This window comes from Rhinolophus hipposideros (assembly GCF_964194185.1).
Source record: "Rhinolophus hipposideros genome assembly, contig: HAP1_SCAFFOLD_100, whole genome shotgun sequence".
NCBI lineage: Eukaryota > Metazoa > Chordata > Mammalia > Chiroptera > Rhinolophidae > Rhinolophus > Rhinolophus hipposideros.
This window is the reverse complement of record NW_027669401.1, coordinates 199,687-222,542: the sequence shown is the minus strand read 5'-3', so window position 1 is coordinate 222,542 and position 22,856 is coordinate 199,687. Positions and strand designations below refer to the sequence as shown.

Below are 22,856 nucleotides of genomic sequence, written 5' to 3'. Positions count from 1 at the left end.
GTGGTGAGCACCAGGACAAACTCTCAAGGTCCCGTCACTCATAATTCCCCTTATAAAGCACTTTACTGACAATGTTAAACCAATTTAACTAAATATCAGTAATAGAAATGAAAAGAAGTATATGCAGCATTTTACTTTTGATGTGCACAGTTTTAGACCACATTGTTAAACACTATAGAAAAGTCCGTAATGAGAAAACTAATTCCCATAATAGAGCGACTTGTGGGCTAAAAGTTCTTCAGCTAAAACCCAGTATCCGTTTTACATCAGTGTCCACCCATGTATGTATGGTGTTTATTGAGGGGCCTTAGAAGGGAAGCTTCCAGTGGAAGATGCCTGTGGTCTTGGCTAGGAAGACTCGTTTTCTCACCGTGTGTGCTCTTCCTCTAGTTATCAGTTTTCCATAAGCCAACTAAACTCTCAGGGTTTTAAAAGTTTTGGGTTGCACATGCTCTTTGATTGTAGTGATAAAATTAAGAATCATTCTGTATAGTAGACGAAGATTTGCCCTTCTAGGTGTCAACGGGTGCTGTATTGCCACAATTTCTTTACTAAGAGCTGAAAAGAGAGATAAATGATTGGAATATAGCAGAAAATGCCCAAACACCCTAATATATGCAGGATGTTAGAGCTTCATAGTGATGACATTTAGGGTTAGTAGAAAATATGAATTACTCATGAATGATGGAAAAATACCTGTTAAGTATTTGGAGAAAATTCGTTAGATTTTCATATCACAAAAATAAGATCCAGATGTACTGTAGATTAAAAACTATAAATATACGAAATGAGGAAAGTACCAGAAGAAAACAGAAATTCCTATTTATACATTTTTTTATGTTGGCGAAGACTTCAAAAAAACCAAGAGTTCAGAAGGTTGGTTGAGCAATATAAGAAATCAATAGTCTCTGTATGTCAGATAATAATACTAACAAAGCACAAGAAAAGGTACTTGTAAATTATGTACAGCATACACATATCAGGGAAAAGTGTATCTTTGTTTTATAGAGAAGTGTCTGAAATCAACAGAAAAAAAGCAGTCGAATTTTGAATTTGACCAAGTTCTTTCTGTGTATCTATAAGTGACCAATACTTAGTGTCCTAGGTAAAAAAAAAAAAGGAATTAAAGTTGCAAAAGAAATGAAAACTTCTTTTCCATCCTCAAAGGTTGAGAAGATGAGGAACCATGGTACTTGTACAGCTGCTTCAAATTTAAGTTGCTTCTGACTTTTCAAAGAGGCAGTTTGGTGATAAGTACCACATTTAAAAATGTATATTCCCTTTACCCATCAATTTCAAGCACTAAAATATCTTTATGAAATAATTAGATAAATCACATACAATTTGCTTTTCTCAGCACTGCTTACAATATCAATGTCTTGTGAAAAATTCACATCAACGGATTTCGTAAATAAATTGCAGTGCGTCTGTAGGGTGGAATTACCTGAGACCATTGAAGGTGGTATGGATAATACATACATGTTTACATGCAAAGATGTACTTTGGTAGATTGGAAAAGGAGAAAGCATTCCTTTGATTATATAGACACACACAGACTATGATGTTATTTTAGCCAAAAATATGTGCAAACTTGATATCTGAGTGTTTGTACTGTGACATTTTCTTTTTTAAAAAATCTGATCTCTACACTGAACATATACAGGAATTCTAGTAACAGCTTGTTATTAATAAAGTAATCCCAGGTAATATTTCATTATTCCCAGGAATATGCATCTTGTACAGATTAAAACAATTTCTCACTTCTATGTCCAAATTTTTTTTTTAAAGATTGGTATATTCTGGCAACTTTTAGCCTCTTCAAAAGTAAAGGCAGTCTTTTTATCTGTGCTGGTAGAAGTTCATGTATCTATATTTCTGTACACACTTAATTTTTTATTATATAGAGCTTCACTACCTATAATATTAAATGATTTTTGATTCATCATTTTGGTTCTGTCTTTATGGAAATCAAAAAGAGCACATATAAGTGATTATTACTATTGCAGAAGTACTGCATTACTATAAACATTTTGTTTAAAAACATTGAACTCTCCAGCTGTAGTTATCCCTTCTTTCAATGCATTTATTCATCAGATATACACTGAATACCTGTTATGGAGCAGACACAGTCTACTCGGGACTCTCAGAATGTATCTCTCAGGCCCTCTTCATCCTTAAAAAACTTTATGTTGCCCAGTAGGAGCGAAATGAAAAATTGTAAATGGAAGTATTAGTACCTAATATCCATTGAAGCTTTTCCTCCCTCGTTTCAAACAAAAGGATTTCTCCAGTTAGGACATTGTGAACAGTGACCAAACTTGCTGTTTAGCTAGTGTACAATAGTATTAAATACGAGTATCGATCACTGGAAATCATCCGATTTTCATGTAATCTATGAATCAAAACAGTCAATGAAAGGAGCCATCCCTAGTCACTTGAATGCTGAGTCTCTTTTGGCTTCAGGTTTCTTGAAAATCAAAACAAGAATTTCTTGGTGATGTTAGTCCTCTTTCCCCATGATGCTCTTAAGAATGAACATTTATTTAGATGCCAACTTATGATGAGAACTGCGGAAGGTCTGGTGTGTTTCCATTATTTCACTTCACGTTAGGGTGGTAGGATGCCCGTTCTTATAAATACCAGTAAGAAATTATTTAAATGCTCCAACTATACTTTCAAGGCATTCTGAATTATACATTGCCTTCCAGAGTCAGAGGTGTTAAAATATGAGAAAAGAAGCATCTTAGAATCACTGAAATACAGTGTTCTTTCTTAATCCTTAAAACACAGCTGCAAAGTAGGTGGAATGATATCATTTTACTTAATTGAAATGTTGTCTTTTAAAGTAGTAGTGATGGTAATGATTCTGATAATATTACCAAACAGTTATTGAGCTGTGTGTTTTGTGCTAGGAACCTAAGTAAACACTTTGCATAGATTCCCATGTAAGCCCACAACAGTGTCCTGTGATGTTAACTACAGTTTTTATCCCCATTTTGTTGATGAGGAAATGGAGGCACACAAAGGCTAAGGGACAGCTAATAAGTGGTCGAGTTAAATTAGGATCAGACCCGAGTTGAGCTGATTCCCCAGGGCATGCTCTCTGTAGTCACATAGGCTGCTCTGTCCTTAGTGTGGCGAGTAACAAGAGCTCGTGAATATTGTACTTTGTGCAGAAGAAAACTCCATGTTGGTTCTGAAGGCATTGGAGTGGCGCGTCATGTTTACAATTGCGTGCAGAGCTGCATGTTTGAGACAGTGCCCTGTAATGTCCTAAATGTCCTCTCACCCTCATAGGACTGCTCTCCATTTGGCCCGCGCCTTTGGCCATGAGGAAGTGGTGACTCTTCTAGCAGAGAAAAAATGCCAGATGAATTTCGGTGACAACAGAAACAAGACAGCTCTAATAAAGGTATGTGGTAGCCAGCTCTGTCAACAGGAGATGGATTTTATTTAACTATTTAGAATAAAAATGAAATAGTTTCAATCAACTATAACTAATTGTGGAAACTTGTGGAATGCTTACTTTGAATTCCCATAATTTACCGTTTATTTAATGACGTATCCTGACAGGCCGTGGAGTGCCAGGAAGAGGAGTGTGCAACAATCCTACTACAGCATGGAGCGGATCCACATGTGAAGGACTTCCGTGACAACACGGCTCTCCACTACGCGGCCATGGGGCACAACACCGCGATAGCTGAACTGCTGCTGCAACACCAGGCAGACATGGAAGCAACCAATGAGGTATAGATCCACAGACTGTATTTACACAATATTTGTAATACATGTGTTTCAGCCACAAGCATTTTATTTCTAGTCGATATATACAGCATGCTGTACACCTGGCCCTGTCGCCATAGAAACAAGTCCAAAGCCAAGTCAGGAAGGGGAAATGGGGTGGCCACAGAAAGGGCCCAGCTCTGTCCTGTAAGAGTCCTGTTACTGCTTAGGAGTCGGTGCCAGGTTCACTCACACCAAGGACTGAAGACCCCGGGGGAGGGAAGTATGTGGGGGTGGCAGCTGCAGGGCAGGGCCTAAGAGATGGGTGTTCCTGGGGGTGTGTGGGAGGAGGAGTGGAGCCTGGGTCCCGCCAGGGAGCTGGGGGTGTGCAGGTAGGGAGGGGAAGCAGCAGGACACTGGCCCTGAGCACCCCAGGCCTCGGGGATTCTGAAGATTAGGGCAGGAAGGCCAGTCACGTTTGGACATCCAGCAAGGGCATCCACCTGCGTTCCTAGCCACTCTGCCAGCCACGGCCCCCCTTGAGGTCTCCACCTCGGAGTGGAGCTCCTGCTCAGCCTTGTGGAGGTGCTGGGCAGGTTTTAGGTGTACAGAGGGAGCAGGTGATGGGGACGCGTTCACCCCTTTTTGTTCCTGGACGTACATCACTGCTCGCCACTGCAACCCCAGCAGGAATGCCCTTGGTTGACAGAGGAAGGGTCAATTTTACATTTTTGGAAGCTCAAGTGTTCCCTGAATGCAAACAGTTGGAACTTAATTTTCTAAAATTTTACTTTACGTGATGATACCTCTAAAGTAGCAGTAGAGGGCACAGCTCTCTTTTATGCACTTACGACAAATTACGTGTGAAAACAAAACTTGTTACAGGCAACACTTCCTTTTTTAAGTGTTTTTTCACGTCCGAGTTGTTTTCCAATTAATGCAAAACAATGTAGGAAGGCAAAATTTGCCTTTGAAATCGGCTTTACCTTAAAACTCAAACAAACAAAAAAGCATTTTACAATATCATAGAAATCTTCCCGCTGTTGACAAATTTTTTTTTTTATAAACAAACGATTTATATAAAGCTATTTAGTACTCATTGGCTAAAGCCTAAGAGGGAAAAAGGAAAGGGAAAGGAAATAACCATCAGAAATATGCAGGGCAATTTGGAAATTTGGCTATTGAAGGGAAATAACAAGAAGAGGTTTTTCAAAACCTCATGGACACAGACAGCAGTTCAATATTTGCCAGAGGGTAAAGGGGGGAGGGGAGATAGATGAGGAAAAAGGGGTCAAACATATGGTGGTGGAAGGAGAACTGACTCTGGTGGTGAGCACACAATGCGACATATAGATGCTGTATCATAGAAATGACACTTGTAACCAACGTAATTTTACTAACCAGTGTCACCCCAATAAGTTTAATTAATAAAAAAGAGGCTTTTTATTTTTGTTTTTCTTCAGTTTATGTGCTTAGTCAAGGTCCTCTTCAGTTTTGGGGGATAATAATCCTTAGTTTTGAGAGAGAGTTAGTGAGTTTTAAACTTCCCTGAGACCACATCTGGGAAGGCTCCGAATCCACCAGATTGCAGTGAACAGGTGGCAATTAAGTGGGAAAGGAGGGAAGGACAGACAATTAAGTGACATGTCATCTGTTCTGGCAGAAAGAGCCACCTAGGGAAGAGTCTAAACTCTGCTGTGAAATGTAGACTGTCCCATGAGAAGTAAGGGGTTTAGCAATAATGAAATCAAGTTGCATTTTAATTGTTAATCCCGTTTCCACTCCTACCCAGGAAATTAAGTGTGGTTTTCATAAGTGACATGTCTCTTCCACTTTTATTTGGCCTAATCGTCAATGTCAGAGGAAATTGGTGACTTAGGCTAGAGAAGAGACCGAAGGGATCGTCTCCCGGACTAGTTCTCGGCTAGAATTCTGCTGGCGAATCACAGTCACCCTAGGAACTTGGAAACCATTTACAAGCTAGGCTCTTCCTGAAGGTTTTGACTATGGAAAGCTAATAAGGCCTGGACATGTGTTGTTTAGAAATATCTCCCTGAGATTCTGATACAACTCTTGGTTAAGAACTACTAGTGCAATGTATCAATTCGCAGATCTCAAATACTTAAGAAATCTCTAGAAGAGGTGGAGTGTGAGAGGTGATTCTCCTTCAGCTCTCTCCTTCCCAACGCTCTTCGCCTGACTTTTGAACTGTCTGTACCTCTGGGCTCGAGAAGTGGAAGGAAATATCATTGGCGGTACCTGCTGGCTTAAAGAAGAAAACCTTTTTCCTTTCAGCCATCAGTCATTCACTGGCGCTCAGAGAATCTTTAGAAATTTGCTGATGGGTGGTCTCCTAATGCATAGAATCGGGCCCTTTAAGAATTTTGCATGTTTGTTTGTGCTCAGGTTGTTAGATCAACAAATGCTTACTGCAAGTGGGGTTTTCCTGCAGTAATAGGAAATTGTGAACCTACTTTTTTTGCCTGTTGTTCTGTAAATCTCCAGTTTTCTTTTCTTTGTTTTTAATTAAATTTATTGGGATGACAATGGTTATTGTATTTAAATGGGTTTCAAGTGTACATTTCTATAATGCGTCATCTGTATGTCATAGTATGTGCTCACCATCCAGAGTCAGTTCTCCTGCCTTCACTGTATGTTTGACCCCCCTTACCCTTCTCTACTATCCACCGTCCCCCCCTTACGTTCTGGTCACCACTGAACTGTTGTCTGTGTCTATCAGTTTTTGTTTCCTTGTCTTGTTCGTCTGTTGCTTTCAGTTTAATATCCCTCATATGAGTGAAGTCGGATGGTCCTCGACTTTTTCTGTCCGATTTGTGTTGCATAGCATAATAATGTCATGGTCCATCCGTGTTGTCCCAAAGGGCAGCATTTTATTTTTTCTATGGCAGAGTAGTATGCCATTGTGTATGCATACCACATCTTTTTTATCCAGTCATCTGTTGAAGGACAGTTTGGTTGTCTCCACTCCTTGGCCACCGTAAATGATGCTGCAATGATCGAAAGTGTGTGATAAATTCTCTCAGTATGTCTGTGAAATTCATAGAGCCGTGGCATAATCACGATGGTAGGTTTAAACATGAAATCCCATGAAGTTAGTAGCAATACAGATGGGAAGTGTCAATAATTTAGTGTCAGCAGTCCTATAATGTAATTGTCCATTGGATTAACAATCTGAAAAATGAATACAAATAGATTATGGTTTGAATAAGAATGGGAAAAATTCTTGAAGTGGGTGTAATGAGTCTAAATGACAGTTTTATTGCATGTTGGGGCCCAGTTTTTTAATGAAGCATATGATACTAAAAAACAGAAAGATTTTACATACAAATATTCACATTATACACAAACGTTTGGAAACAGCAGATAAAACATCCCAAGTGGGCCACGGACTAATTATGGCTCCTTGATATGTTTAGTTTACCTCCATATGTTGAGTGAACATCGAAAGTTTTGGAGACTCATGAAGAAATAAGGATGTCAAGCTTCTCCTAAAGAATCAAGCCTGGTCCCCTTGAGCCCTGACTACAGATGGGTGTCCTGTGGCGAGGCTGCGCCTCTTATATGAGACATGTGTTCCCTAGTGTGCTACTGTCCCCACCTGGCTTCTTCACTTACTTGGGTCACCTTCTTTGCCTCCGTAAGCACTGGAGTGTGCGATTCCTGTTTTATAGAATATTTTGATAAACGCTTCAAGATTTTCAAGACAGTCTATATTGATTTATTATACGTATTCTGTATTAATCACCTTAGAATGAGACTGAGTTTTTCAAGCTAGAATTCCTAAGTTGTTTTTCTTTTAAAAAAAACAAAAAACAAAACACTTCCTTTATCATTATACGTCCTATAAATAATCATACCCATTGAAATGTCTTTAAGTCTTATGAGGTCAATGATGGTTATAGTTGTAGATGTTATGCATAGTCCAGGCAGTATTCTATCATCCTCCTCAACGTGGTTCCTTAAAAATGCAAGTGATTTAGTCACTTTCATGATGCTAAAAATCATCCATATAGATCAGTATTAAAACGTTAACTGATAAGCCATGATGTTTTATTTCGGAGTTATATTTTGCCTGAGCTATAAAATAATTTTAAGTAGCAATTAAAATAGAAACAGAATAAAAAACAGATTTTTTCAAAAAGTAGATAGGCATTGGGGTCCCAAGATTATCCTTGTAACTGAGAATAAAATTTCACATTGAGCTTACCAACAGCCAAGATAAAATCCCATCGTCTTATAATGGGAGAAAACCCATGGACCATTTAGTGATAAGCAATCAAAGGTCATTTGAAGCCTAACTCTTTTTAATTTAGAGTCCATTTCCTTAGTGACCCTTTTGGAGCAGGAGAGCCTGAAGTTGACATCTGGGATCCTGAGAACATGGATAGAAGAGAAGCAAGCAAGTTTGTATAAACTGCAGAAAACCTTCACTTCTGTTGGAAAGCTCTCCAAACTGTATCCCTGAAATTCTATGATACTTCAGATGTTAATGTTTGCCACAGAAAAGTATTGTCAAATCGGGATTAAGCGACCTGAAACACTTCTTTAGTAATAGCCATATAAAGCACAGTTTTATATTTCTCAAATACCGGTGATCTTTCTGGAATATTCCTACTGGGGCACAGTAATTAATTTCTGCTAAAGTACATATTCTTTGGAATATAATGTAACAAACTCTACCCCAGAAATAATTATTTAGGTTATCAATTCAATAAAACGACTTAAAGCATTTACGTCTATGTTTTCGAACTTGGAGATACAGGGATGAAGAATAGCCCCTGCCCTCAGAAAGCTCTGGGTTCAGGTGGGGAACGATAAAATAACTGCAGTATAGTGCGATAGAGATTGTGATGGGAGCAAAGTTCTTGGCACCAGGACTGTCAGTGTTTGAAGGGAGTTCTGGAGAATGAGGTGGAAGTCCATCTGTTGGAGAGGAAGGAGGAGGATATTTTAAAGGGAAGGAGCAGCAGACGACAACACAGAGGGCTACTTTTTATTTACTTTCTCTAGTGTATGTTCAAGTTTAGAGGATCTTTTATGAGTTTTCAAATTCAATTTAGAACTATCTAGCTTTTTAAGCTATAAATTGTTTTCTCTGTTTTACAGTTTGATTTTACACCACTTTTATTTGCTGTGTATAAGGACCGCTGGAAAATGGTGGAATTTTTACTCGAGAGACATGCAAACATACATGCAGTTGATAAGTGGAAAAGGTACATTTGTTTGTTCTTTTTTTTTAACTTAGAACTGTTTTAGAGCGGTAACAGTTACTCAAGTCAGAAAGATTAAATTAAGAAGAAGAGGATTAACCTATAATTACAAAGTGAAAAATATCAGCACATCGTCAGTTAGGTAGAAAAGCAATTATTCTGCCTGGTGAACAGGAAGAACCGTAGCCTACAGGATTCATATTCATTTATGATATCGACTGATGTCATTTGTCATTGCAGTTTTTGGTCACATGGTATTATATTAGCTAAAGGGTTTTCACAGTAACTTTACTAGTTTTGTATAGTATGGACTCTAACTTAGTTTATGATACAATATTGGATTTAGTCTCTCTGACAGTTTTTTTTAACCTCTACTGTGTATTCAGGTTTCCTTAAAAGATGCACGTTAAACGTAAATAGGAGTTGATTTTGTTGTTTGGATGACTGCTTTAAATTGTTTTCTTCAAGGAATACTGATGTTATAGGGTTTGCCCTAAGTGACTGTGAATTACTACTACCAGATATTCCTCAGTTTTTATCCTTTTTCATTTCTAGTCTATTTTGATGGTTTTTTTTTATCATTTTTAATTGGTATGGGTAGAAGGGAGAAAGACAGCATTAACTGAATAAACTTCTTCTTTAATGAAACAAGTCATGGATGGGTGATTAAAAAAGAGATGGGCTTTCAGTTCACTCAAGACTGGCTTCAATGCTCAGCTTTCCTATGTGTCACGTGTGTGACCATGGGAACATTACTGTCATCACCAAACATGTTTCCCGATGTGGAAACGAGGGAAATAATATCTCCTTCAAGTATGGTCGTGTGTCATGACCTGGCATGTGATTCAGTGCCCAGCACATGCTTATGAGCACCGTTAACTCAATGATGACAATGTTTACTAGAATTAGTACTAATATTATTGTTTTGAGCCTGCCAAGTAGCTTTAACTTGCCTGACTTCTAGCTGACTTTGGATGTACCATATATAAGACTAAGGAAGAAATGGGAAATTCTTCATTGAAATCTTCACCTACTTCAGATAAGTGACCTCAGCAGAGTTACTTGTCTATTAGAGAACTTTAAATTAGCACCTTCTAGGTAATACCCAAGTGGAGCAAGAGGCTTTTTTTTTGTTGTTGTTTTTATGTCCCTTCATTTTAGACACAATTTGGACATAATTTACAAAGATGAACACTTAAGCATGTAAATGGTCAATTCTATACAGATAAGCAATATATTGAACTTGGTAAAGTCTCTCAATGTTGCTGTTTACGTAATTTAAGTTCCTAAGGGTGAAGTTGTCTCTCCGTTATTTCAGAACAGCCCTCATGCTTGCTGCAAAGAATAAGTCCTCAAATACAGTCCGGCTTCTGCTTCAGGCAGGTGCAGATGTCTTTGCTCAAGATGACATTGGAAGGACTGCTGAAGAATATGCTTTATCTAAGGGTTTGACGGAGTAAGTGTGTACATTGAAATGGTAGTTATCAACAAACTGGGCTTCCAGACACTTTCACTGTTACTTCTTAGGGAACAGGTGAGACGTCCTAACTGGGGTCAGGCAGGGGGGGGATGGCAGTGAGTTAGTAGACATCCTCAGCCAGAAAACAAACAGTCAGACGTGTGAGACGTAGCGAAGGGACAGATTCCTTATCCCAGAACTTTGAAGACCTTTATCTTTAGGGATCCCCACGTTCTCCATTTCATTCCAAGCATAACCCCTGTGTTTCAGGTACCAATAATGTCTCTTCTCTGACTTTTCCAACTAGTTATTTGGGGGTGTAAATTGTACAGTTTAGCAGGAAATTCTCTATTTTCTGGAGGCTATTGGCTATGCTCCCCTCTTGAATTTTTCAAGAAGCCAGAGTGTTCCCTAAGTCCAAGGGGGACCATCCTCTTTCACAAGTTAGATGGAGAGGGAAGGAAGGTCATTCTGGTCATTCATTGGTTTCCATCGATTGTGTTGCTGCACGGTTGCTATAGAAACGGTCCTGTCGTCATGACTCCCTATGCTCCAAGGTTCCCTTGCTGATCCCGAGTCCTCTGTGTCCATGGTTTTCCACACTTGGACTTCAAAGTGGCGATATTTTTAACTTGACATGCAGATGCTCGCTTACATCCTTAGCTCCTATTCCAGAGCACCAGCTCCCTGTCCCGGGAGTCTGGACTTCTAGCTTTAGCCACACACAGCCTTCCCCAACACTGAAAAACTATGCGGGGCCCACATCTTAGCCCAAACCCCATGATGACTTACCCTTTGGAGTGTCTTGTTGTGTCTTCTGCCGGCACATGTTAGTTGGAACTTTCTGAGCTGTCAGAGAGGTGCCAGTAATGCTGCAGGAGAAGATCAGACTTTCCTTTCTCCTGTTACCAGATCTGTACCCCAAGGCCACTTGCTATCCCATGGAGTATCTTTCCTTAGGTCCTGGAAGTTCCCATGCGCCTTTCCCAGAGTAGTAGACACTAACTTGCCTGTGATTCCTTAGTTAAGATGAGGCTCAGTGATCTGTTTTCCAAAATAATGAAAATCTGGCCAGTGACTTGACTCTCCCTCAGGTTTCAGAGTATTTAAAATTTTGCCTGACACGGAAGCCAGTAAACAGAAAGCTCTGGATCTAAAGGAGGTTACTTGGTGTTAGAATAGCTGCACCCCTTCCACGCCTCATGAGTGTGCATGTGTTCTATCTTCCACGTCAACTGGGGATGCCTAGGAAGGTTAGAAAGATCTGAGAGGTCAGAGTTTCAGGAGGTAGACATGAGACGGAAGTAGTCCAAGCCAGGTCTTGACTTCTGTGACTTTTCTGCCACTGGTGTGATTAGCTACGATAATAGGGGCAGTTATGTTATCTACCTTATTGAGGTAACATATTTCTAAACGCATTTAATTACAAATTACATAATAGCTGAGATGTACTGAATTACAAACCACAAAGAGAGTAGCTGATAACCAAAATTAAAAACATTTTCTGTAAACTGCAACATTTGAATGTTAAATAGAACCTATGAAAAGCACACATTAGGTTTATTTGGAATTCCAAAATAATTTCAAAAACTAAAGCTCAAAAAAAGTTATTCCGTTGCCTTACAATTTTGCTGTATTACCTATTTGATCCTCTGACAACCTGTAAAATAAGGCAGTGAGATGCTTGGTTTGTAGAGGAAAGCTCTGAGCCTAACAGCGGTGACTTCCCCGAAAACGGATCTTGTGGGCTATAGAACTAGGATTTCTGAGTTCTCAGCTCTCGCCCCTGCTAATTCTAATTAACTGACTGAACTGTAGTGCCCTCAGCATGACTGGTTCACCTTGCTCTTTTGTCTTCTTTAATCACATGCTTAAGAAACATTTTGTGCAACTTACTATGGGTTTTTTTAACTTAAATTTACAGGGGTGACATAGGGGTTTAACTTAAATTTATAGGGGTGACATAGGGGTGACAATAGGGGTAAAATTACATAGGTTTCAAATGTACAATTCTTTAATATATTGTCTATATATCACATTGTGTGTTGACCACCCAGAGTCAGTTCTCCTTCTGTCACCATATGTTTGACCCCCTTTACCCTTTTCTACTATCCCCTCTTCCACTTACTCTCTGACAACCACTGAACTGTTGTCTGTGTCTATGAGTTTTTGTTTCTTTATTTGTTTGTCTTTAGAACTTACAAAATTGAAGCGTATGGGATAATTCAAGTTTTTATATTAGCTCAGACATTACCTGAAATACTCTAAGAATTCCATGTTTTGATAAATGTTTTCCTGTCAGTATTAAAACAGTAATATTCTCACCTCTTTTATACATAGCAACGCCCAACTAATTTCTGATTATAAAAAGGAAAGGAGATGTAAAACGTCTTCTGACAGTAACAGTCGAGGTAAGACTCTTAATGGTGAAGTATTCTTTGTGGTCCTACCAGACATACAGTAAGACTAAGAAAGTTTTGCTATTGAAAGAGCTGTTAAAAAAATGTGTATATTGCATGTATATTTTTTCTTTGTTAGTTAATGTCTTTCTTCATAGTCTAGTATTCAGAATTATTATAAAAGTTAATTGTAGGTAATTTAAAATCTGAGAGAAAAGAAACTCATTTATCTAGTCATGACCCCTACAATCCCATGTGATATTTATGTAAATAAGAAAAATGATTTTTAAATTAGTATGTTGTATGTTGCTTCTATAATCACCTTATAAGTTGGTCAATAAGTTGGACTTGTAAAAATAAATATTTGTTTAAATTTTACAGCAAATGGATTACATGTAGTGATTGAATTCTTGTTATTACATTGTGGTTTGTCTCACCATAATGTAACTAAAACTAGGAACTCAACAATACCTTCCTAGTCCCACAAACAAATGGCAAACAATAAGAGCTGCAAAACTTAGCCAGTGTGAAGGAATCGCAGTGAGACTGTTTTTAAAACGTATCTACTGATACAAGTCAGTAAAGCTGTGCCTTGTTGAGAAGCATGGGTTATTTTCCATGTGGATATGCCAACAAGGTCTCACTATTATCACCTTTTTTCCTCATAAGTCAAAACAGAGTGAGACATGTTGACCTCATTAGAAGATGTTTTCTTCTGTTAGTTGGATAGTTGTCATGACAGTGTAATTTCTCTAGAACAATATGCTCTGTAGCCACTAGTCAAAAGATAATCATAATAAATGTTCCCATAGCCTAACTTAGGACTCAAAAGATTATAATAAAAGTACAGAAAAGTTTCACAATGACAAAAACGCTATTCTACTCACTGAATGTGGCACCTTGTGCACTGTGCAATCTGAAATGCCCGAGGACCCCTTTAACTTAGTAGACCTCTATCAAAGCACTTGTGTCGGTGGTTTTGCAAGTTATAGGAAACACAGAGATGAAACGGAATTTGATCTTTAATGTGCCCCTAAGACTTTAGAGCTGTCCCTGGTTTATTTCTATGGTTTCTTAAAACAGATTTTTCAAGGGCGATCTTTTCATTTATTTATTTATTTGCCTCTGCAGCCATTTGCTGTGTAACCATCAGGTGTCTTTTAGGCACTAAGTGTTATTTTGATGTTGTAGAAGACAAGCATTTTAAAACCACAGTCCCTACCTCCAAGAGCGTGTTCTTATTATTGTCATTTTTATTATTTATTATACTTTACACAGTGCTTACTAGGTGCCAGAGCCCACTGAGAGCTTATAATTATCATTATTGTTTGTTATTCGGTGTGTAGTATCAGATCTGACAATTAAGTTTGAGAACTTGCCACCGTGCGCTTACATTGGCAGCACTGTACAAACAGCTCAGTAAGGTTTCATAACCTTGGTATATCAGTGTCTCAGAGTTGTGTTTGTGTTGATGTGTGGCTGTGTCTTGCTGAGTGGCAGTGTCTTGCTCGTTGTTGTTGCATGTTTTTGTGTGCCATTGCGAGGCTGTCTGAGCTTGAATCAGAGCTATGATCAAACATTAAATTTCTTGTTAAACTTGGCAAGAGTGGAAGTGAAATCAGGAACATGTTAGTCCAGGTTCATGGGGATAATGTCATGAAGAAAACGGCCATGAACAAATGGATTAAACATTTTTCTGAGGGGAAAGATTGTGTCACTGATGAAGAGACGTCATGGTGGCCAGAATTGACCAGAACTGAGGAAAACATTGCAAAAATTCATTGAATTGTGAGTCAAAATCATTGGCTGACTGTGAGAAGCATAGCAGACCAAGTAAACATCGATACAGAAACAGTTAGGAAAATTTTAACTGAAAATCTTGGCATGAGAAAGGTGTGTGCAAAAATAGATCCAAAGGGGCTCACCGATGAACAAAAGCAAAGGAGAGTCAAAGGTTGCCAAGACCTTTTGGAGAGGCAAGACAATGTTTTGAGCCGTGTTTTCACTGGTGATGAAACCTGGGTGTACCAATACGATTCTAAAATAAAGCATCAAAGTGCACAATGGACGTCAGCCAATTCTCCATGACCAAAAAAGTTCTTCCAGTCCAAATCAAGAATCAAAACAATTTTGCTAACCTGTTTTGATATCAGAGAGATTATTCATTATAAATTTGTACCAACTGGACAAACAGTTAAGCATGTTTAGTTTTTGGAAGTTCTGAAAAGACTGCATGAAAATGTTAGAAGAAAACAACCTCAACCTTTGGCCCACTATTCATGGCTGTTGCATCACGACAATGCACCAGCTCACACGGCGCTGTCTGTGAGGGAGTGTTTAGCCAGTAAACAAATAACTGTATTGATATACTCACCCTACTCACCTGATCTGGTCCCCAATGACTTCTTTCTTTACCCGAAGATAAAGGAAATACTGAAAGAAAGACATTTTGATGACATTCGGGACATCAAGAGTAATACAACAACAGCTCTGATGGCCATTCCAGAAAAAGAGTTCCAAAATTGCTTTGAAGGGTGGACTAGGCACTAGCATCGGTGCACAGCTTCCCACGGGCAGTACTTAGAATGTGACCAGAGTGATATTCAGCAATGAGGTATGCAGCACTTTTTCTAGGATGACTTCGTGAACCTAATTGTCAGATCTCGTGGGCCAGACACTTTATGTCCATGATGATGATTTCGGTTGTAAAAACCTGGGTAGGATTTAAGGGAAGTATGCAGTGTGAGTGGGAGTTGGCCAGATAAAGAGGCAGGACCGTGTTGGGCAGGGGAAACAATAATCAAGATTACAGGTTTGGCAGAAGGAACTGCAGACATAGGCTAAGATACACAGTGAACTTCGCAGGATTTACAAGCAGTTCAGTTTTGATGGTATAAAAAGCGTGCTGTGGGAATGGTTGAGAAGGTGGTGAACACCTAGGTAAGGCGAGCTTAAGAAAGTCTTTAGTTCTAGAGAAAGGAGTTGCTCTTATCCTGTAGGCCTTGGGAAATATATCAGTTAGAATAGTTTAGCTGCAGGTGATAGGTGACCTAATTAACAGTGGTTACAACAGGAGGCACCAGGATGGTTTTGGTGGTTCTGTGATGCCATGAGTTGCCTGTTGTTGTCCCTGTTTCAGTTGTGAGGTTGTCAGTGTTTTGTTTAAGTCTCATTTGCTGGCTGGTTAATTAGCAACGGCTCCAAGCATCATATTCTCACAGGACAATATCCAAAGGCTGAAGGACTGCGTTTCTGTGGTATATAGTTGGCATACCACATTATATCAGTTCAGGTGTACAACATAGTGATTTGACATTGATATACCTTGCGAGGTTATCACCACAATATGTCTAGTAAGCATCTATCACCCTTCAAAGTGACTGTAATATTATTGATATTTTCCCTGTGCTGTCAACTACATCCCTGTGGCTTAGATATTTCATCACTGGAAGTTTGTACTTCTCATTCACTTTCTTTTTCGTTCATCTCTTCAACTCCCTTTCATCTGGGAACAATCAAGTTGCTTTTTTGTAGCTATGGGTCTGTTTCTGTTTTGTTTGTTTTGCTTTTCTAGGTTCCACATATAAATGAGATCATAAGGTATTTGTCTTTTTCTGTCTTCTTTCACTTAACATAATACCTCTAGGAACTTCCACATTGTTACAAAGGGCAAGATTTCATCTTTTATGGATGAGTTATTATTATATCAGTTATATTAAGGATGAGTTAATTATTCTAATATCAGTTATAGTATTACTGTATACACACACACACACACACACACCTCACACACATATCAAATCCTCTTTATGCATTCATCTATCGAAGGACGCCTATGTTGCTTCCATATCCTGGCTATTATATATACTGCTGCAGTGAACATAGAGGTGCAGGTGTCTTTTCAAATTACTGTTTTGGTTTTTGTTGGACAAATACCCAGAAGTAGAATTGCAAGATCTCATGGCAGTTCTATTTCTGATATTTTGAGGAATCTCCATACTGTTTCCCCCAGTGAATATAACAATTTACAAATCCAAAAACAGTGCAGGCTCTGTTTTTCCTTTCCTCCACTTCCTTGCCGACATTTGTTATATGGTGCCATTTTGATGGTAGCCATCTGAGAGTAATGAGGTGGTATTGCTCTGTGGTTTTGATATCTGTTTCCCTGATAAACGGTGATGTTCAGCTATGTGATTCTTTTAAATAGGAAGAAGACTGAGAGGCTGCCAGTAGATCCCTTAACATTTACAGGCTAGGGTACAGCACATGCTGGTTCCCACAGCAGTTAGGGGTAAAGCAGTCACTGTGATTAGCTTAGTGTAATCATTTTTCTTTGTGGAGCTGGAGAGAGGCCATGTTCTTTGTGTATTGGGACAGTAAATATCCACACAGCATTGTGGTTCTCCAGTGAGAATGAAGATGAAGAAATGGCAAGTGGGCAGGGACTCAGCAATGGTTACTGCAGGGATCATGGGAGAGTTTTGAGCAGACTAGGAACAAGATGAGACGGCATTCGGACACTCTGGTTGTGGTATAAAGCAGGGACCAGCAAGCTTATTCTGTAAAGGGCCTGATTTTAGGCCATGTGGTCTCTGTCATACCTACTCAAATCTGCCATCATGGTGTGAAAGCAGTCGTGGGCCAACTGAATAGGCAAGACTGTGCTACAGTAAAGCTTTATTTACAAAAATTGATGGCAGGTTGGAGTTTGCTGGCCCCTCACATAGAGGATAGATTGAAGAAAAGCACATGAAAATAAGTGGCAGACAAAGGAAGCTTTTACTTCCTTGGACTAGTATCAGTCCATTGTGATATTTTTCACCCATCCATTTTGAAAGAAAAAAAAGTCAGGAAGGTTAATTTATTCAATTTAACATGTTGGTCTTTGCTGGCTAATGTCTTTCTCATTTGTTTTGCTGAAAATAAATCCTATATATTTAGGAAGCAACAATAAGAGTCGGTGGTGTTTCATTTCTTCCCCCTGTGAAAGCCATCTGCTAAGAGCCCCTGTTTGACTAGGGCAGTGGCTGTGGAAAAATAAAGCAGAGCCTGGAGAGTGTTATGGTTAATACAATTTAGTGATGATTGAATGTAAAAAGTTAGTGGGGAGTGAGAAAACTAAGATGATTCCTAGGTTTCCAGAATGTGCACTAGCATTTCAATGGGACATGAGAAGAGTGACTAGGACATTATCAGATGGAGAGAGAAGAACAGCAGGTCAATAGGGAAGACACGTTTTTTTCCTCTGAATGTTGAGTTTCTTGGTATATCCATGGGGAACTCATCCTACATGGATATAATTTTTTGTTTCCTTTTCACATATTCTGTTAACCACTGCTTTTTCATACTAGAGCTATGTTTTTAGTTTTATAAGCAATAAAGAAGTTTAGAAAGCAAAGGAACTCTATAATCAGTGTACATTATTATACTACAAGTGATAGTTATATGTTTTTCTGTAATTATCCCAGTTACTTGATTGATTCATAACTCTTATAAAAAGGACATAAACCCTACCTAGTTGTAGAAAATTGACAGTGTGATCTCTTCATTTGCTATATAGGAACTGATAGAACATGTTGTCATTAGGATGTTTTATTTTTTATTCTGATTAAAATAGGATGGTTGCTTGTTTTACAGTATTTTCTGACATCATTTCATTTATCCTCTTTATGCCTTTATTCAAATATATCTAGCTCTACAGGAATCTGCAAAAGAAGAATAAAAAAAAAACAAATTTAATGATAGGTAATCTGCAAAATCACCTTCTGACCTTAATCATGTAGAAAGCATCAACCCAAAGAATGAAAATTTCATATAATGCCATTTATTAGAGATTCTTAACACCACCCCTAGGTTTGGTTATTCACTAGAGCACTTTACAAGACTCAGCCTATAGCTGTACTAATGCCTGTGATTTATTACAGTGAGAGCAAAATCAGCAAAGAGAAAAGGTGTATGTGACAGTGTCTGACAGGAGGGAACCAGGCGCAAGTTTCTAAGACGCATGTCCTGCGGAGTTAGCAGGATGTGCTTAATTCCCCACTGTTAAATTCTGGCACCACATGTGAAATGCTGTCTAGTGGTACCGGAGTCTCATTAGACTCAGTGCCTTCATGGAGTGCTTTCATGGCACGCCAGTCACATAGGCAGCGTCCCCCTAGCAGGTGCTAACATTCCTGATTCCCAGAAGGAAAGCGAGTGTCCAGCATGAACCACCTTGTTTGTACAAGCATTTCAGGCACGGTGAGCCACACTTAGTTAGGGAATGGTGGGAACCCTCCCCATATGCAGGTTTCCAGATACCAGCCAAGGGCCAGCCATTCAAGCAGGACTTTCAAAGGATAGCAGTCAGGCCTGCTGTATGAAATCTTTTCTGCACAGCAGTTATAGGCATGACTTAATTTTTGGTGTAGCTTAAAATTTTATTTTAATAGCAAGTAATATGGTGACGTGCCTTGGTACTGGTTTTGGTTGTATCATCCATTAAAAATTGCAGTGCTGGTTACTTTTTTGCCTTTTCGTGAGTATTTCAAAGGTATTGTACATACATTACTATGGCAATAACCATGGCAATTACAATCTTTTTGTGTGATTAATGTTTCAATATAGCTTTTGAATAAAATCAGCACAATGATTTTTGATTTACAATGAGAATCAAAGTTGTCCTGTAAGTACAGGGACGATTCCATTTTGATTCACTTGGCATCCCTATTCAGCATGCTAAAGCGAGATGTTCAGTCACGTTTATCAGTGATTTTCTTGTGTAAGTATTCCAAAAATCACTTGCTTTGTTTATGGCTTTTCATATGCTTCATTCGGTTGGGTGAATAATCATATTCTGATACTGGATCTTTATATTCATTTTCAAGGTGACTGTATTTTGAAAATAGCATTAATGTGTTCATATCTGGTAATAGCAGGTTCAGTGGAAAACTTTTATTTTTTTTTTAATTAGTAAGCCTTCGTTTTTAGAGCAGGTTTAGGTTCAGGGCAAAATTGAGTGGAGAGTAGAGAAAGTTCCCTCAAAACCCATGTCCCCGTCCACACAGAGCCTCCCTCACTGTTGACACCCTGCCCGCGGGTGGTACATTCACGACGACCCATGAACTGCACTGACTCAGCATGACCACTCACAGCACACACTTGACGTTAGAGTTCACTCTTGCTGTGGTCCAATCTGTGGGGTTTGACAAACGTATAATGACAGGTCTCCACCCTTCCAGTCTCACCCAGACTAGATCCACTACTAGATACCCTCTGTGGCGTTTCCTCAGCCCTCCCTTCTCCCTAACCTCCGGAAGCCACACGTCTTTCTACTGCTACATAGTTTTGTTTTTTTCTGAATATCATATAGTTGGAATCATACAGTGGCCATCTTTTTGACTGTTTAAAAACTTAAAACTCCAGGGTCATTGAAGGTAGTTATTCAAGATAACCTCTTTGTCTTTTTGGGGGGGGGGTGTTTGTTTGTTTGCTGTTATTCATCGGCTTAGGATTTGATGACATATGACTTACAAGGTAAAAAACCATGATTTCTATACACATTTGCCACTATGGGGAGGGATGAGAAAAATGGCATCACACGCTGCTGTACAGCAATAACTCTTTGGACCTTCCTGCTCTATGAGGTGAGCCGGATAGATTCTCCAGCAATGGAGGGAAACAGTCTCAGGGGTTAGACTTGATAAAACTGGAATCGCAAAGTCTTTCATACTTATCCTGCACTGGAGAGAGGGCCAGAAAGAGTCTGTTTCCTGTGTTTTGCCGTGCTGCAAAGTAGACTGCCTTTGACTAAGCTGCTAATGACAGGGTGTTTCATCCTAAACTGAATACCCTTGACTGAAGAGCGGCACAGCGGTACTGTGTCAGAGCAAAACAAGTGGACTCTCTTCTAACTGCTCTTCATGACAGAAGTGCAGAAAAATCATGCTATTTAAATTGGACCGTGTTAGTTTATGATACTGATTTTACTACTGATACCATTTTCGTTCACTCCGATGGGTTTGGTAAGGATTACAATCATTGTAAGTAGCACTTGACTTGTAGCTATCAAATGATTGCACATCCCGTTTATTTTTCTCTCATTAGATATAAATGTATAATACATACAAACATGCATAAGTACATGCATGTACATACATATGTGTACGTATATATGTATGAATATATAAATATAAATATATATACACACATATATATAGGAGAGGAAGTAAAAGTTCTTCATGTATTAATTGCCCACCAGTTGTATCAGTAACATTCACTCTACTATAGTCTTCAGGGATGTTCCCAAAGAAATATTTTTTCATCACTTCAGTCTGATGCTTTCAAAGTTCTGTGTTTTTCTATTGTGTATTTACAATGTATTTGAATTTTTTTCTTTTAACAGTGGATGAGTGTTCTCAATGCGACCATGCAAGCAGGTAGGATTTTATGGATTTCTAAAATTGCATGTTAACTAAGAGACTGCGGAGAGAAGCCAGTAAGCTTTAATGAGTGTTCTGCTCTGGGCTAGACCCTATACTATGTGCCTAACATTGGTTATCCCAGGTCGTTGGCACAGTAGATTTGCAAAGTAGCTGTGCTGTTCGGCCGTTTTTATTCATTAGAGGAGTATGGTTCCAGGAGGTGGATTAATTTAACCCTGATTCCATAGTTACCAAGTGGCTGACATGTGATGTGACCTTCAGCCTGCTTGGTTTCCCAAGTCCGTTCTCTTGTCCCTCAGCCTATACTGAGAAGTGCCTGGACAGGACTGGATTCAAGATTCAGGTACAAGTCAGGTGGCCTCAGAGAGTCCCGTTTAGTGATGCCTTAGTGCTGATTTAGAAGTTTCCTATCAAGCCCAGTTAGCCCAAGCTCTGTCTTAATGTACTTGACAATTGCAGCAGTCACGAGAACCTTGTTTTCACCATCAGTGTTGAGGGCAGATGTCAGTTCGCTGTGGCCACAGAACCACAGGTTGTACATAAGCAAGACCTAATCAGATAAATGTTTTCAGGGATAATGCGATGTACCCTTCTTGGGACGAATCGTTGTTCTGTAAGTGAAGATCATCTATGTATACACTGTTGTGTTAATTCAGCACAAATTGAGAGGATATTTTTCATTGATTTTTCTACTTACTGACTCCCATTACTGTGTTTCCATTTAAGCTAGTACGCTTCCCTCATTCTAGGAAGTTTTTTCTTTTTTTCTAGTCTTTCTTCCTTCTTCCATGACTTTTCTTGATTTTTTACCTTTTTCTCTGCTTTTCTTGGGGTTTTTTTGTTGCTGTTATTTTTTTCCACTTCTGCCAGCTAAGTATTCTCCATTTTTCCAGACAGAACCAAAAATACATAGAATTCCAGGTGTTGAAGGAATGTTATCAATTAATTATTGCAAACACCCCTAGTACTTCATGCTGCCATTAATGTTTTGGTCAAGTGGTTGATCACATGAGGAGTTTGAACTCCAAGAGATTGAAGTGACTTATTTGACTACAGTGAGTGATGAAATGAGATTAGTATAGGTTTCTAAGCCCAGTACACTTCCTTCTTTATCATCCTTTGGGTGAGTGTTTTAATTATGGAAAGGTCTAGTGAATGCAATGGAAGAGGCTAAGAATGGAATTAGCACGGGAATCCACGTTTCAAGAGGAACAACACAGGTTGAGATAGGAATAAGGCTCTTAGAGCAGAGATTAGACATCAGATGAGGGAAAAGAGATCAGAATGGTAGGGTATGACAAGGTAAAGAGAAATTACAGGAAGGAAGGACACAGGATGTTGGTAGTTGTCTAAAAAAGCAGATTAAAATAAGGGTCTCAAGGGCGTCCTGCCTGAACAGGTTGCTGCTGTTTTGCTTGTTAAATTGGAGGAACCAGCAAAATTTAAGGTTTATGTGAAAACATATTAAACCTTTGAGCCTCTGGAAACATTCTCTTTATAGCAAGTAGGAATGTGGTATCTTCCACCTGCACCCGGAATTACAGACGGGGTCCCCTTGAGTCCAAAGGCACTGGAGATTGCTGAACTACATAGATCTATGGCCCACGGCAGGTGTCTC

The 22,856-nt window shown here is 39.0% G+C and overlaps 1 protein-coding gene across 1 annotated transcript in view; it reads left to right on the top strand.

The window, feature by feature from the left end:
* The window catches only part of LOC308495607 (uncharacterized protein), a 45,358-nt gene that overhangs the window by 522 nt on the left and 21,980 nt on the right, over positions 1-22,856 (top strand). The window contains exons 2-7 of the mRNA XM_081080576.1: positions 3,298-3,412; positions 3,574-3,747; positions 8,851-8,957; positions 10,273-10,410; positions 12,754-12,824; positions 21,199-21,232. Of these exons, the coding sequence (XP_080936702.1) occupies positions 3,298-3,412; positions 3,574-3,747; positions 8,851-8,957; positions 10,273-10,410; positions 12,754-12,824; positions 21,199-21,232 (639 nt within the window). The remainder of the gene's footprint in view (positions 1-3,297; positions 3,413-3,573; positions 3,748-8,850; positions 8,958-10,272; positions 10,411-12,753; positions 12,825-21,198; positions 21,233-22,856) is intronic.